The 17,805-nt window shown below is 41.3% G+C and overlaps 1 protein-coding gene across 2 annotated transcripts in view; it reads right to left on the reverse strand.

Moving 5' to 3' along the window:
- The window catches only part of LOC108020464 (sodium/potassium/calcium exchanger 5), a 102,305-nt gene that overhangs the window by 48,886 nt on the left and 35,614 nt on the right, over positions 1 to 17,805 (reverse strand). For both annotated transcript variants that reach the window (XM_065868367.2, XM_017088788.3), the window contains one exon: positions 5,876 to 6,247. In XM_065868367.2, the coding sequence (XP_065724439.1) occupies positions 5,876 to 6,247 (372 nt within the window). The remainder of the gene's footprint in view (positions 1 to 5,875; positions 6,248 to 17,805) is intronic.

Raw genomic sequence — 17,805 nt, forward strand, 5'->3', positions numbered from 1 at the left:
AGATAACTTCCCAACAGCTCAAATGGACTGTGTGATCGAAAAGTTACAAGGTGGACAAGTTTTTAAAACTCTAGATTTGACTAATGGTTTCTTTCACGTGCCTGTTTCGCCAGAATCCCAAAAGTATACATCGTTCGTAACTCAGAGTGGTCAGTATGAGTTCCTGTTTGTACCCTTCGGTATAACAAACTCTCCAGCAGTGTTTACCAGGTTTATCATGGCAGTTATGCGTGATTCGATTAAGAACGAGGACGCGGTTGTATACATGGACGATGTGATCATTTCGAGCAAGAGTATCGATGAGGGCGTGCAGAAGTTGAAGCGAGTTTTGGAAGTGGCACAAGGAAATGGCTTGCGCATAAATTGGAGTAAATGTCAGGTGTTGAAGCGCAAAGTTAACTTCTTAGGCTATGACGTTGAAAACGGTACCATCAAGCCAGGTAATGAGAAAATTCAACTCCGCGCGACAAGAAAGGAGTCCAAAGATTCTTAGGATTGACGTCGTGCTTTCGTACGTTTGTGGAAGGATACGCCGTAATTGCCAAACCGTTGTCCGACATGTTGCGCAAGGAGGTGAGGTTCGAGTTTCAAGACCAGCAGTTAGCGGGCTTCAAAAAGCTTAAAGAAGCGTTGATCAGTGGACCAGTTCTGAAGCTCTATAATCATTCGCTTGACACAGAAATTCATACCGATGCATCCAAGTTCGGATTTGGAGCCGTTTTGCTTCAACGACATCCCTTTGATAACTTGTGGCATCCAGTTTTTTACATGAGCCTAAAACCAACCCATGTGAGGAAAAGTATCATTCCTATGAACTGGAAGTACTTGCAGTTATTGGAGCCTTGGTAAAGTTGCGGGTGTAAGTTCTAGGGAAGAAGTTTAAAATTATTACGGACTGTAACGCCCTTATCATGACCATGAAAAAGAAAGAGATTCCGCTCAGAGTGTCTAGATGGGCGATGTATCTACAAGATTTCGACTACGAAATAGAACACAGGTCAGGTTCGAAGATGAGACATGTCGATGCGTTGAGTAAAGTGTCATGTTATACGTTGACTGACAGTTTGTTTCATCGTTTGCGGGAAGCACAGCTTCCAGATGATTGGACGAAGGTGCTCAAAAGTGTCGTTGAGACCAAAGGCTATGAAGACTTCTACATAGTGAACGAAGTTCTGTTCAAGGATCCTAACAAAGAGTTGCTAGTAGTTCCTTCACTCATGGAAACCGAAATCATCCAGAACAGTCACAAGCAAGGACACTTCTCATCCAAGAAAACTCAGGATTTGATTGAGAAGTCGTACTGCATTCCGAAGCTAAAAGAGAAAGTAGCGCGAGTGGTCGATAGCTGCGTAGAGTGCATCCTTGTGAATGCGAAGGCCGGTAGGCAAGAAGGGTTTCTTACACCAATAGACAAAGGAGACAAGCCGCTCGTCACATACCATATAGACCATGTTGGTCCGATGGAGTTAACCAAAAAACGATATAATCACATCTTCGTGATTGTAGATGCCTTTTCCAAGTACGTATGGTTGTATCCTACACGAAGCACAGGGGTTGAAGAAGTAGTGACTTGTTTGGAGCGCCAGGCTGTTTGTTTTGGAAATCCGTATGGGATAGTGTCAGATCGTGGAGCTGCATTCACATCCCACCTGTTCAAGGAGTACTGCGATAGGGAGAAGATACAACATTTGCTGATAGCAACAGGCGTACCAAGAGGAAACGGACAAGTAGAACGTATACATAAAATAGTTGTTCCGATGTTCTCCAAACTAAGCCTTGAAAGCCCAGGGTGCTGGTATAAGCATGTAGGTAAGGTACAGCAGATCATAAACAACACTGATCCAAGGAGTACCAAAGTTTCACCGTTCAAACTGCTAACAGGATTAGATATGCGTATCTCAGGAGATGTCCAGCTCAAGTCGTTGATACAGGATTGTTTGATTGCAGAGTTAGATGATTAACGAGACAAACTAAGGAAGGAAGCAAGGGAGAACATTCAGAGTATCCAAGCGGAGAACATGAAAGCTTTTGATTCAAAAAGAAAGGTCGAAAAGAAGTTCCAGTTAAACGATTTGGTAGCCATTAAACGCACCCAGTATGGTACTGGTTTGAAATTGAAAGGAAAGTACCTAGGGCCGTATAAAGTAGTTAAAGTAGCAAACCATGGAAGATACGAAGTTGAAAGGGTAGGAGAAGGGGATGGGCCGTATAAGACATCAACCATCGAATCCTGCGTCAGGAGGGCCGATTGTGGGATGCGATACTGGAGAGACAAGGACCACTAGAAGCGGTCTTGCCTACTGATCTAATATCTTTCCCTTTCTGTACTCGATATTCCAAAGTAACACTCGATATTCCTAAGTTGTATTCGATACCCAGTTGCAACGTGAGTGAAAAGGGGCAACGCACCGCCATACTCACTCGCAGACAGAATCTCGCAAAGTACAGTTCATTAGCACACGTATATTTTTGTAAAACGTAAGTTAATCAGTCGAATGTGAATGCTTTATTCATTCATATCATTATACTATTTAAGTCAGCGTCATCTTTTCTAAAAGAGGACCCTGCATGAATGTCTCCTCAATACCTATTGATTGACCCAAAAACAGTTTGCCACGCCCACTTTAACGCCCACAATCTGCCCAAAACAGTGGCGCCCACAGTTTTCATGCTAGAAAAAATTTTTAACTGAAATGTATTTTTCTCGGCAATACCTATCGATTGACCCAAAAAACGTTTGCCGCGCCCACTCTAACGCCCATAACGCTTAGATCTGTCTGCCGCCCACAAAACCATATTTTGAGATCGCGGGTAGGCTGCGCATTACAAACTCGCTTTTCTGATTGCATATCTCCATCTCCTTAAGGGGTATCTGATAGTCGATGCACTCGACTATAGCGTTCTTCCTTGTTTTGTAATAAATGTGTGCCGGTTGCGTAGTCATGATTAATTTGGGAAGATGCATTAGCACTCTAAGCTTCAGCTAAGATTGCATAGGCATTCCAAAGATATTGTTTGTGCTTTCGGTGACGTGGTCAAATCTTCTAAGAAGACATAACTGACAATTCTACTAAAGGTTGTTTTTAATCTATAAGGACTTCAGGCACTGCAGCTTTAAAATAAGTTGACCCCATAAAACAGAATGGGAATTAACATGGCCTTAAAATGGCTCGTTAGCTATCTTGATCAAGAATATATATTCTTTTTAAGGCCGGAAACGCTTTCTTCTACCTGTTGCATACATTCGAAAGAATGCTGTTATATATCGTCAATTTTATAAATTACATCTATTTTTGTATTCCTCCATTCTAAATACTTGCTCTGTTAACATTTAAGAAAATCTATAAGTTGCACATTGAACAAAGCAGTCTTTACTAAGAGCTTAACATGAACACAACACATTGGCGACGAGGAAAAGAATGAAAGATTTAGCTGAAAGAGAAAAACTTTTCTTTTGTAATATCGTGTCGAGAAGTCGTTGATTTCCATCAAGATGTCGTCAGCATAAGTTTGATCCAAACAATCCTTGCTCAACAGCAGCAATTCCCAAAAGACATTCTGGAACAACAAAGAAACTGGATGCAAGCAATAATGGACAAAAACGCTTCTCCAGGGCAGGGTTATTCTAGCCACGCGGGTGAATTATCTTTGTGTCCACCGTTCCACAAATTCGACAAAGACAATGAAAACTGGGAGACATATCTTGAACAGTTAACCCAGCATTTTAACGCGTATTCGGTCAGTGCAGAAATTAAACAAAAAGCTTACTATATTTCGAGGTGTGGTATAAACATATTCGAACTGTTAAAAAATCTATTCGGGAGCAACAATTTGAACACGTACACATACACGCAGCTTACAGAAAAGCTAACGGAACATTTCGCCACAAAACGGCACAATGATGCTGCTCGGTATGAGATCTTTAACAGGGAGATGAAGCATTCACAAACACATAGAGAATGGAAAGCCGATTTACGCGGGATCGCTCGAGAATGTCAATTCGTTTGCAATGCCAACGGTTGTTCCTCAAACTATGCAGATGAAAGGATTCGTTCCTCAAACTATGCAGATGAAATGATTCGCGATCAGATCATAGTACATGCACCATTCGATGCCGTTCGAGCATCGGCTCTTCAGAAATGCCAGCCAACTCTCGAAGATGTGCTCATGGTTGCGGAAACATATGAGACAACTACAAAAACCGTGGCAGCTTTTATAAAATCCGTGTTCAAGAAAGACCCAATAAATGCTATTCACACCTATACAAGGAAACCCTTACTTGGTGGTGGTGAAAGTGATCCAACAAAAGTGCATTAAAATCTTGCACTGGCTGTGGACACAATCATCCCAGAGAGAAATGCAAGTTTCACAATGCCTTATGTCACAAGAGCGGTAGAAAAGGACACATATCTGTTGTCTGCATGTCGAAGCAAAACAAAAATAAATGGCAAATGAAATCGAAACGATTGAAGCTGTGAACTGTGTTACAGGTCAAGTCAAAGGCCAGCTAAACAAGATCCTTATAAATCTAGAAATAAACCACAAAGTAATATCTTTTCAAATGGATTCCGGAGCCACAGCATCCACAATAAATGCTAATACATACGCGCTGTTACGAGGTGCACAACAACGAATTGAGTGACCTATGCAATATGTACAAGGAGGAGACTTTAAGGCAAGTGTCTCTTTAAAGTCGTAAGCAACGAAAAAATTGTTTAAGAGCCGTCAAATTCCATTCGCACAGATGGACAAATTCAAAGCTGAAGCAGACAGACTTACACAATAAAGAATTGGGAAGCCGATCAAGTTCAGCAAATGGGCATCTGGTCTACAATGGTCTACACTCGTAACTATTCAAGGGGAGAAAAGTGGATTGAAGGTATAGGAGTAAGAATCTATATAGAGTCGCCAATTGCTCTGCCCGAACCTCTGCCCAAACTCTGCTAAGAGCCAGTTCAAGGCCAAGTTTGAAGCTAACTTAGGTGCGAAGCAACAGCAATAAGGATTTCGATTAAAAACAAAAACAAAACAGTGAGCAAGAGCGGTGCAGAATGAGGTGGGAATGAATTACAAGTTCGATCGAACTTGTCAAAAAGAGGGGAAATAAGCTTTTTTCGCCTAGGTGGCATCATAGCCTCATTAACTAAAGAGAGCGGCAGAGCAATTGGCGCCTCTATATAGTTCATTACTCTATGTTGAAGGCATAATCGACCGTCCCATTGGAGAAATGCTCTTCATCGTTCGCACCTCAAATGGCTATGTCAAGCGCTATGTCAATCAGCTGAAATCGAAGTTCTCATCGAAAAACCTCCAGAGTTTTGGTGGGTCCCTAAAATCCCACAATCAGCTTCCAGTCAACCAACACAAAGAGATGATCAAGCAGAAACTCCACCTGCTGTTCAGCAACGTGATCCTGAACGTGAGCAGCCCCATAGCTCCACAATATCTCCCCAGCAACCAAGGCAAGCTCAACCAGCACGACTGTCATCCGGCATACCTGTGCGCCCAAACAGTCTTGTTCGCCAAGAAGTGGATCTTTTCAAAGCCAAATATCCTAATCGTTTTTAATTAAAGGACGAAATGTGTTATATATTGTCAATTTTATAGCTCATCTGTTTTTGTATTCCTCTATTCTATTAACTGTCTCTGTTAACTTTTAAAAAATCTGGCAACTCTGTAAGTTGCACATTAAATAAAACAATATTTAATAGCGGTGGTCATTTTAATTGTTTGTAACTTTTTAATGAATTGATTAGACAAACACAATGAAGAAATCGGTTAAATACTTAAGCATACCATCAAAAATGTACAGGTAATCACAACTTTGTAGAATGCCATTTTTTGGTGTACTGGTACTAAAAATAGATGTACTCACCCTTTTTGGATACGATATAGGAGGACGCAACTTCTGGCACACTGGTGCCAGCGGCTAGTATAGTTAGCCCCATAATTGAGTCCGGAATCTGAAGGTTGTAGCCAACAATAGTTAGGAACCATGCAAGCAGATAGGATATAACAGAAATCCATATGACGGACAGAAACATAGACAGAAAAAAGATGAACCTAACACTGGGAATCGTGCAGGCGAGCACCAGTTCCGCCGGATACTTGATCCCCCACCAGGTCTTCTGGCAGCAATTGGAACCCGGTTCCGGTGTCGTGCATATGTGCTCGCGAAATCCTTTTAGCGGCTCCTCCTCGCGCGTCATTGGATCCTCGTCTAAGAGCTCAGACTCCGTGTGCGCTTCTGGGGAATAATTTTATATGTTAATTAAAGTAAATGGTAGTCCTACGTTTTATTCTTCAGAAGTTTTTTTTTCTATTTAAGAGGTTTAATATATTTTTTGGACCAAAAACATACTCTTCACTATTTTCACATATTGTGAACGATATCAGACGTATTTTTGTATCGCTCCGCCATGAAATCAAAATACAGTGAAACTAATTTGCAAAAAGGCGCTTGGGGTAATCTTGGGTACTTGTGCTTAGGCTGCCATTAAAAATATCAAACTGTTTAAATAAAAATTTAATAAAACATTTAAATAAAAACTAATGCCAACGTGTAAGACCTAAAGCTCTGCAAGCAAAGATAAGATGAGCCAAGCTCGACAACAACATTATGCTCAGCGTCGGCTATCGTCGTTGAGAAACAACGCTTATTCCACTATACGCGCTTCCGATTTACCTACCCCAATAACAAATGCAATGCTGCAAACGAACACGGAGAGAGCACGCTCGCCCTTTCCTGCTTTATCGAGCCGGTACTTTACAGTCCGAGTCGTGAAGTGCCCAGTGCCCGTCCCCCGACCTTTACTGTCACGTCAACGATTTGTTAAAAGCAACAACAACTAAAACAGGAAAAAAAGCTGTAGTCAATGACCTCGACTTTTAAGTAACAGTTACTCATCTAAAGGGAGAGGGTTGGAGATATGTTTGATTGTGGCTAGAGCCACCTAGCGCTACCTAGCGCCATCTAGCCTATACGAGGGTGGTCCGATAAGTACTTAGCCTCCAAAAGAAAAACGAAAATTTTGGAAAAGTGGCGATTTGTTTCTCAACATAATCTCCTTTTAGCTCGATACACTTGACCCAGAGATGCTCCAACTTCTTTAACCAGTCTGAATAATACGTTTTCTTGAGGTCTGCAAAGTAGACCTCTGTGGCGGCGACGACCTCCTCATTCGACGCAAATTTCTATCCAGCGAGTGACTTTTTCAAGTTTGGAAACAAAAATAAGTCACACGGGGCCAAATCTGGAGAATATGGTGGATGGGGTAGCAGTTCGTAGCCCAATTCGACCAATTTGGCGTTGGCGAGGGCGGAAGTGTGCGCCGGTACGTTGTCATGATGGAAGAGCACTTTTTTCTTCGCCAAATGGGGCCGTATTTTCTGCAAATCTGCGGCGAATCGGCCCAATAATTCGGCATAGTACAGCCTTGTGACCGTTTTGCCCTTCTTCAGGTAGTCGATGTAGATCACACCTTTTCAATCCTTGTGAAAAAAAAAGGTGGCCATCACCTTTGCGGCCGATGGGACAGTCTTCGCCTTCTTCGGAGCAGGTTCGCCGGGGGAAGTCCACTGTTTCGACTGTTCCTTGGTCTCTGGTGTGTACCAGTGGATCCATGTTTCGTCGCCGGTCACGAATCGACGCAGAAACTCCTTCGGATTGCGCTTAAACAGCGTCAAACACTGCTCTGAAGTGGTCTAACGGTTGCGTTTGTTGTCCGGATGTCCCATCGCGCCGACAGCTTTCTCCTGCCCAAAATTTCATGCAGGATATGACCCACGTGGTCTACTGTCTCAGCTATCTTGCGTATCTTCAATCGGCGGTCTGCCAATACGAGATCGTGGATTTTTGTCACGTTATCCTCCGTGGTAGCCCTTTTCGGGGCACCTGGGCGTGGCTCATCAAAAGCCGACGTGCGACCACGTTGAAACTCGTTAAACCAATTTTTGACGGTCCCCATCGAAGGAGAAGAGTACACAGCATCCAAGCGCTCTTTGATTTCGCTACGCGATTTCCCTTCCAAAAACAAGAATCGAATCACAGATCGATATTGCTTTTTCTCCATTTTTCTAAAATCCGCGGACAAGTTCGGTTCCACACGCAGTCAAAACAAAACTACGAGTCCGATTCGGCTGAAATTTCGACAGTAGCCGACTACGAGAATATACTACACGACAGAACATTTTTCTTGCGATAGTGACGCCATCGGGCGGTGAGGCTGAGTACTTATCGGACTGCCCTCGTAATACCAGCTAGCCCACATCGCCACTAGCGGTTTGGTGGCGTATTCGTGATAACAGCAGATTTTCTGCATATGGTGTGCAATCTCGATTGAATTTGGAAAGTATTGACTATTACTTGGCACTCTGCTGAAACAAACTTGCGCTGCACAGGAAGCCCAAGAATCTGCATGCCAGATCCCAACATTCTAGCTCTTATAGTTTCTGAGATCTGTTCATACGAACAAACGGACATGGCTGGATCGACTCGGCTAGTAATCCCGATCAAGAAAATATACATTTTATGAGGTCCTTTCACCAGCTATATACTTTCCGACGAATCTAGTATACCCTTTTACTTAACGAGTAACGGGTATAACAACGCCTTCGTTGAAAACCTTATCGACGACCTCAAGAGCCGCAACAACCACAACAACAACCCCACCAGTTTCTCAGACCTTGGTATTGGCAACGCAGTGCTACCATATTATAAAGAATGCTAATGAAACATAAAAAAAAATAGATCGATACATACCAATAACAAGGAAATTAGGCCGTCAGGCAACCAAGAAAACCAATGCACCCAAGATAACGAAAATCATTGAAAACTGTGTTCCAAAAATGTCTCTAACAAAAAATGAATTCGCGATTCTTAGTGATTTGAATGGAGAAGATACTGCTCAAACACCTAAGAACAAGCAAGTAAGAACTTCACCGTTATATGTGCGTCAAGCCAATTGTAATGAACTAGTTAAAAAGTATAATAACTGATACCATTGGTGCAAACAAATTTTATGAAGTTTATCCGATACATAAGCTTCAATACATACTGCATCGCAAAGTCACCGTTGAGGAACCGCATAAACGAAATGGACCGGCCCAATGCATGAACTGCCAGAAATACGAAAATACGAAAACATACTGAACTCTCCGGGGGGTCTGCGTTGCCTGCGGGGATGTACATCCCTCTAAGGCCTGCCCCGCTAATAAAAAAGATCCACTTGCCAAAAATGTAGTAAATGTGGGGGAACCACACTGCCAACTGTAGGGGTTGCCCCGTCTATAAAGATTTAAAGTATCGCCCTACCAAAAAAATTACTAAAAACCAAAATTTAAGTTTCACGTTGTATTTTATTTGATGTTCAAATCGGGTCTGATTTTACTTAACTTAAGAAAACCCTGATCTAAGCTGTGGGTTTTGGCAGGGCCGTCGCTGGCGGCGGCGTTGGTATTGGCAGCGGGGTTGATGTCGGCAGAGGCGGCGTTCATATCGGCAGAGCCGAATAGAGGCGGTGCCAGAATTCTGACAGAGCTGCAGAAACTGCAAAATCGACAGAATTGGCATTTATGAATTTGCGTTGTGGCAACTGACCGGATGCTCGAGTGTGCCCATAAATACAATCAAATTGCTTAGTAGAATCAATCGAATGATGATCGGAACTCGCTCGTCGACTCCGTACAATTTATGTTGTTTGTTCTTCGGGATGTAGAAACATTCATTATACCCGTTACTCTTAGAGTAAGAGTGTAACTAGATTCGTCAGAAAGTATGTAACAGGTAGAAGGTAGCGTTTCCGACCCTATAAAATAAATATTTTCTTCATCAGGATCACTAGACGAGCTGATCTTGCCATGTCCGTCTGTCCGTATAAACGTTGTGATCTCGAAAACTATAAGAGGCTATTGGAATTTGGCATGCAGATTCCTGAGCTTCTTGCGCAGCGCAAGCAGGTTGACACGTCCACTCTAACGCACACAAACCGCCCAAATCTGTGGCTCAGACCGTTTTGATGCTAGAATAAAATTGTAACTGATATGTTTTGTTCTCATCAATACCCATCGATTGACCTAAAAAACTTTAACAGCCACAAGCCGCCCACAAGCTTCAAAAAATCGTAAATATGAACTCGGGTATCTTGGAAACTATAAAAGATAGAAAATTGGGATTTCAGATTTAGATTTCGTAGCCTTGTACACAGCGCAAGTTTGTTACGCAAATATGCCACGCCCACTTTAACACCCACAAACCGCGCAAATCTGTGGCGCCCACAATTTTCAAGCTAGAAAAAAAAAATCTCCTACGGTTTTCATGCTAGATAAAAAATTTTATCTGAAATGTATTAGTATCGTCAATACCTATCGTTTGATCACAGTCAGCACTTAAACCACCAGCTACGGAAACAACAACGCACACGACTAATACACCGAAAACAACCTCATCAACACCGAATTATACTACCAGACAAATTATTACATACAAAGACTCTCCGGAACAACCCATGGACATCACTGCATCATCATCAAAATACAAATACAAAATAAATTTCCGACGATCTAAAACTTAAAGCACTCACAGCTAAATCAAATTCGGATCTCATCTGAAATCAAAAGGAAAAAACAACCAAACAACTAAAACACAAAAGAAAAACAAGAATAATATATTCGATCACAAGAGTGCAATGAGTACAAGTGAAGAATCCGACTTATACGGTCCAAAGAAATATATATATATATTAATCTTATTCAAAGTTATCTTTACCTTATATTATTATTCTTAACATGCTTAAAATATTACAACAATATAAATGGCTACCTCAATAATTATAATCATTTTAAAATACTCATAAAAACCAAAATTCCTTAAATAATTTCCACCCAAGATACCCACCTCCACTCTACCAATAATATTCCCCTTCCAATAAACTTTACCCTTTACCCTTTACCATAACTCCTTGCAACAACATTAAATTCAAATCCGCAGTTCGACTCAATCGTCGTTACTATACAATCTAAAATCAAATTTACTATAATTTTTAGTTATAAACCTCCCAACAAACTATTTACCCCACAAGAATTAAAAGATACTTACAACTATATTGACACACCTATCCTTGTAACAGGTGATTTCAACAGCTGGCACAAAGCTGGAGATCACAGAATAATAACCCACAAGGAAACCTACTGTTTAAATTCATGAACCAATCCTTGCTAACAACACTAAATATCGGCTCACCCACCCACTTCTCTACACACCACACCTTCACACATATTGACCTATCCCTTTCTTCACCTGAATTAATGAACGGACAATTGGCATTCAACTCTCAGTAAGCGATCAATTCCCGATTTCAATAAAACTTTTTAAAAGTTAAACAACTGACTCCCCCTTCGCCAAACCAAAGTTTAACATAGATAAAGCCAACTGGCCTCTTTACCAAATAATTACTAAATAATCTTACGGCGAGAGACCAAACAGTACACAAATAAACCAAGAAGCAGCATACTTGTTATCTATACAAAAAAAAATCCATACAAAAATACCACCCAAATTTATCCCACCAAGTCCCCTGGTGGGAGAACAATCTGAAAGTAAAAAAAAAAAAAATAAATAAAAAAAAAATTAGCCTGGAGACACATGGGCGAAAATATAAACACAACTAACATAATCGCTTATAAAAAAGCTATCGCAATACTAAAACGAGAAATAAAGGAAAAGCGCAAAACCCTATACGAGTTCGCAAACCCCAATTCCAATAATATCGAAAAAATTAACGGATTCTGTGGCCTCAAAACCCACATCCAAGTTCATTGTCTTGTTAACTCTAGAAACGCATCTGACACGTATACAAACAAACAGACGCATCTCTTAATTATATCTTTTATTCCACATTTAGGTCACACAAAGAAAACTTAGGTCACACAAAGAAAACTTAAACTACAATTTAACTCACAGCACATCCACCCTTACCCAACCCTTAGAACGAGACATTTATTTTATAAAATTAAGAAGCGCCATTAACCAACTTAAAGGCAAAACCCCAGGTAGGGACCGTATCAGCTACCCAATGATAAAAAACCTGCCAGATTCAGTAATGCAAAGGCTCCTCAATCTTTACAACAGTATCCTTAACGCATATATTTATTTATTTATTTATTTATTTACTTATCGCCAATGGATGCATACTTATCTGGATACATACGATTACCTTAAATCTATTATTAAAAATTACTTAAAAAATATTCCCTAAGGGTTTGCCTTAGCATATCTTTATTGGCCCCCCAGCTGAATCTAATGCTAGAAGGCAAAGAATTAAACAATCTAAGAGCTTAGTAGTGGCTCATTGCGAGCATAATTAGTCCTGACAGCACGGTCCAGGAATGGAACCATGGTTCGAAGATTCCTGGCAGGAACATTAAAATTGATGCATCCCAACAGGCAAGGACAATCAATATTTCCTAATAGCAGATCGTTCAGAAAGAGAAGGCCAGCAGTTGTACGGCGATCCTTCAAGGAACAAGTGTGAACACTGACTATCATAGGGCGGTGCCGGTTCAGTAAAATGCAAGGATTGCAATGCAAACTTCAAAAACTTTTTCTGCAACCTCTGAATCCTATTGATCTGGACCCTTCCCGAGGGATTCTAAATGAAGGAAGCATATTCAACCCTAGAACGGACAAAGGCAGAGTATACAGACAATCTGGAATACGGATCTTTGAATAATAAAGTGTTTCGCTTAACAAAGCCGAACATTGCATAAGCCTTTGGTAATATAAAATTCAGGTGCTCATTAAACAGATATTTATCATCAAATAATTCCCCCAGATCAACTATTTCATTCAAAACAGAGAGAGGGTGGTTATTGATGTGATAAGTGGATGGAATAGTTACTGAACGTTTCGCATAACGAACGATGTGGCATTTGTTAAGGTCAAAAGGCAAACTATTCTTGGAACACCAACTACCTATACTATCTAGGTCAGATTGAAGCAATATCGAATCATTTACGTTACTGACAGTCCTATAAATCTTTAAGTCATCCGCATATAAAAGGAAACTAGAAAAATGGATACAGGCACAAATGTCATTTATAAAAATAATGAAAAGTAAAGGGCCAAGGGAGCTACCCTGAGGAAGTCCAGATGTCGCTTTATAAGGATTGGATAATGCACCACCTACTTCAACATGATAGCGTCGGTTATCCAAATACGATGCTATCCAGTTAAGAAAAGAGGAGTGAAAGTCCAGTTTGGAAAGTTTAGCCTTTAGGGCAGAGCGATAAACCTTGTCAAAAGCTTTGGCAAAATCTGTGTAAATCGTGTCCATCTGCAAATGATCCTCAAATGCATTTATACAGTGATTGGTAAAGACAGCCAAGTTGGTCGTCGTAGATCGACCGGGCATGAAGCCATGTTGATTAGGTTCGAAGTAAACCCCTTATTAAGAAAGATAATTTTTTGAAAATTATTCTTTCGAACAATTTAGCTATGTTGCTGATCTTAGCAATTGGCCTATAGTTAGAAATATCAAATTTACTTCCTCCTTTATGGACCGGCGTGACTCTAGAAATTTTCCATCTAAATGGGAATCTTCCTTGAGACACGGAAGAAGAGAACAGAATTTGAAGGGGTACTTAAAGGCTGGCAATACAATTCTTAAGGAAGAGTGAAGCAATTCCATCAAAGTCTAGTCTAGGGGAATCATCAAATTAACTAATTGCTTCAGAAATGTCATCATACGATATGTCCAGGCTTCTAATGTTGCAAATTTCTGCAATTGAATTTAAAGTTTCCAGGTCATACCAATCATCGGAAGGTTCCATGTTCGAAGAAAAAAAGGCAGCAAACAAATTGGCGATATCGGCCTCGGTGGAAGCAATAACATCACCATACGACATTGTTGAAGGTGTAGACGAATGTGATTTTTTTGAGTTAACAAAGCGCCAAAACGCCTTAATGTTGGCCTTCAAACTATGCTCAACTTCACAAATGTATTGGTTATATATAAATTTATTAAGAAACTCAAACTCACGTTTGTGCTGCCTATATCTTTCGCCATCGGCCAGGTTATGTGTTTTAGAAACATTTTTGTAGTATTTGTTTCTAAGGTTTTTGATTTTTTGCAGTCCCTTAGTATACCAAGGAAGCCTGTAGGAACCCCGTATCTTGGAACGGACTATGCTGTCAAGAGTATTTATAATCGTTGAAAGAAAGGTTTTATAATTAGTTTCTATGCAAGGTTTCGATAGCAAGGCACCCAAATTTAAGGATAGCAGGCAATCCCTTAGGGAACTCAAACTAGAGGGATCAAATATATATCTAGGATTAGAATCATTGAATGGCAGAAAGCTGTAAAATTCGATGCTTAAGCTCAAGGGTTTGTGATGTACAACACAATTTGAAATCGTAAATTCAGTCAGAGTTACGTTAGAGTGAACAATAGAATTAATGAAGATTAAATCAAGATGCTTATGTAAATCATTGAAAACATTATTAATTTGGGTGAGGCCCAACTAAAACAGTCATTAATGACAATTATTTCATGTGAATGATGAACATTTCCGGGCACCATAGTAGATGCTTGTGGGTCCCACGTCCAGAAAACAGAGCTGAGGAGCTGCCACACATATGCCATCAGAGTCCTCCAAGCTGGCATGGATGTTAGAGATGTTGTCTAAGTGAGCCTGGTAAAGCCCAGAATCACTGCCAGGTGGAACATAGGAAGCCACAATCGATATCTTTCCGGATGAGCCAGACACCGTCACCGCCAATTAGTCCAGAAGGGAGTCATCGTTAAGGAGTCGAATTACAGTGCAACAGAATTTACGGCTAACAGCCACGATGACATCACCTCCTCTCTCGCACTGCATTCTGCCGAAGTCTCTATCTTTACGAAAAACTTGGAATAATTTAGGATCGAAGAATTCATTCGAGCTAAAGTTAGAATTTAGCCAAGTCTCAACCAGTATGATAATGTCATAGTCACTGTAGGAAGTATTCATAAAGACAGACTGCGTTTTAGTTCTCATGCCGGATATATTTTGAAAGTATATTTTCAGGCCATTATTTCCTGAATGATGGCTGTTTGAGTTTACTGCAGGCAAGCCCCTACCAGGTTGCCAGTCAGCGCATATTGTTGAAGAGGAATTTTCAACATCCAAATTAGATGTCGGCCTCGCATGCTCATAAGTACTATTAAGTACCTTGCGCAACGTATCCGTACGTTTTATTATAGGCAGGTTGAGATCGTCGTTCCATGGAATAATAGTGCAGTCGAATTGGGAATATGTAAATGATTTTCTTACGGACGCATGCCTGTTCTGTGACGGTCATCCAAAGAGCGTAAAAGAAATTGCATCAATAGAGAGAGGCGGTGAAGAGCAGAGTGAAGAGTGTATCCGACTACTCATAAAAGAGAGCGCTATCCCAAAAGACGCGTTGAGCTCATTAGTATCAGAATCCGAAGATAGCAGCATCCGATGTTGGTTTAACTCCAGCAGCGAATATGTAGAGAACATATTTTCAATGATCGGGCTCCAAGCTAATGAAGGGTAAGAATCCAGCCGATGTTCTAGGTACTTCAGGAGAGAGATGATGAGAGCTCAACTCCGAGGAGCGCGCCGATATTAGAACCAAGCGGACAGCGAGTGTCGCGCAAAGCAGACAACAAAAGCTCCGGCTGATGTTGTTGATGTAGCGTCAGGAGAGCAACGGAAAATGATGAGAGCGCAATTGCGAGGAGCGCGCCGATTTTAGAACCAGGCGAACAGCGAATATCGCGCAAAGCGAACAACAAAAGCTCCGGCTGATGTTGTTGATGGTGCGTTAGGAGAGAGACAGAAGATGATGAGGGCGCAGTGAGAAAGGCAAGCAGCTGCCGATGTTGTTGCGAAAGCGACTCCGACAAATGAGGAAAGGCATGAAGAAGATGTCCTGCAAAATTATCAACGCCAGTGGCGTCGAACACTAGGGGTTTTTTGATACATGACTTGATGTTGAAGTTTGTCCAGGCTCCGGCAAATTAGATAAGATTCCATCCCCTACCACAATAGCCCGTTCTCTATGAACAAATCTTTTGACCTTAACTGAGTTCGGCCAGAAAGACTGAAGACTGAATCGTAAAGGTAATCAGGGATACCAAGCTTGAAATTTACAAACTTTAAGGTTGTAACGTCAACAACTTTTTTTACAAGTTTTACAACAGTGAGAGAACTAGCATCCACCTTAAGCTTGGTGGACACATATTTTAAAACAGCATACGGCTCTGTATCAGTTGCAAACTTTCCGACATGCGAAAAATTTCTTGGTCGGCAAAACATGAAGATCTTCGGCATTAGGGGCCACTCCAACAACATGTATATTGGGCTTGTTGTTGTTCCTTCTCTTCTCATTTCGAACCTATATGAAATTTCCTCTCTCAATATCCAGAGCTTGATAACAAGGGTCAACGACCGCCGAAGACGTAGCAGCAGCAGCCGCATATGACTGGGGAGCTGCAGCTGCATTAACAGGCCTCGGTAGACGAGGTTTGGGATTTACATTTAAATTCTGAGTCAATGCATCATCTTTAGGGGGGAACGCCTCCAAGAATTTATTATGAAGGCCCTGATATAAGCGCTCCAGGGCTTTCAATTTATCATCAAATTCGTCAATTTTAGAATGCGAATTGAACACGTAGCGACATAGAGTCTTAACTTCGTGGATTTCCTTGTTGGTTGAAGATGGCTCTGTGGCTGGCTGTTTGATAAGCTCTTATGTGTTCTTCGTTTGTGTCCATGTCCGAAAGCTCAGAAAATCGGTTGGCGGGTTCAGTCGTTTTGGGACTATTCGAATTTCTCTGCGTTTTATTAGCAGAGTCGGGAGACTTAGATTCTGGACAACGGTTGCTGTTACACCAATCTTCATCGTCGCCGGCTATGGCTTCCAGCTCGGGTTCAATGTCTTGGGATGGTAAAGGTGGGACGTTGATGGAGCCCTTTAAATATATGCTGCTTGATTTTTGTAGTGAGGAACTTAGAGCATGAGTCATAGTTTTCTGTGCCTTAGCCAAATGAATGGATGTCAAACTCGGATTCGGAGTCCGACAATGGAGGTATATTGGAAGCTGTGCACTACTTGGTACTGCTTTGCCGACATCCAGTACACAAACCCACTTAGAGTAGATTCCACGGAAGCAGGCGTAGCCTCCTGGGCAAGCTGAGCACCTTGCAGCCAGGCGGCACCAGGTTCAAATACGGGAACGGATGTCTGTTTTTTATTTTATTTTTGTTAGATTTTATAATTGAACTTGACTTTGAATTTGAATTCGAAGTAGCGGTTATTAACAAGAACAACAAATTGGAACTGTTGCCTTTTGATCTCTTTTTCACTTCTTTTCGCCATGCACTAGATCTAACGGAGCGTCTGAGCACTATCACTGCAGCTTCAGCTACCGGGCTTACGAAAACAAATTGATTTGCCACGATGGTGGACTTGTCCATATAATCTTCACAAACAATTTCGCAGCGATGCAAAAACGCGTCTGCACTCCACGAAAGCATGATCGAGACTGCCTTCCAGTACTAATTGATTTTCCTGTACAGGAATTGGGATTGACGATGCTCAATCAGGCATAACCTACTTCCGTCATTTGCAACAACGCATCTGCAGGCCACATTAATTCATGTTGAAACGCAATCGGATTTCTAAACATAGCCGCGGTATACACACTACGCTTCTCCATTCCCGAAGTATAATTTGTAAAATGCTTCGATACTAGGTGAAGGATTTATAGCTGCAAATGACTACAATGCAAAGCACAC

The sequence above is a fragment of the Drosophila suzukii genome, chromosome X, assembly GCF_043229965.1.
Source record: "Drosophila suzukii chromosome X, CBGP_Dsuzu_IsoJpt1.0, whole genome shotgun sequence".
NCBI classification, from domain to species: domain Eukaryota; kingdom Metazoa; phylum Arthropoda; class Insecta; order Diptera; family Drosophilidae; genus Drosophila; species Drosophila suzukii.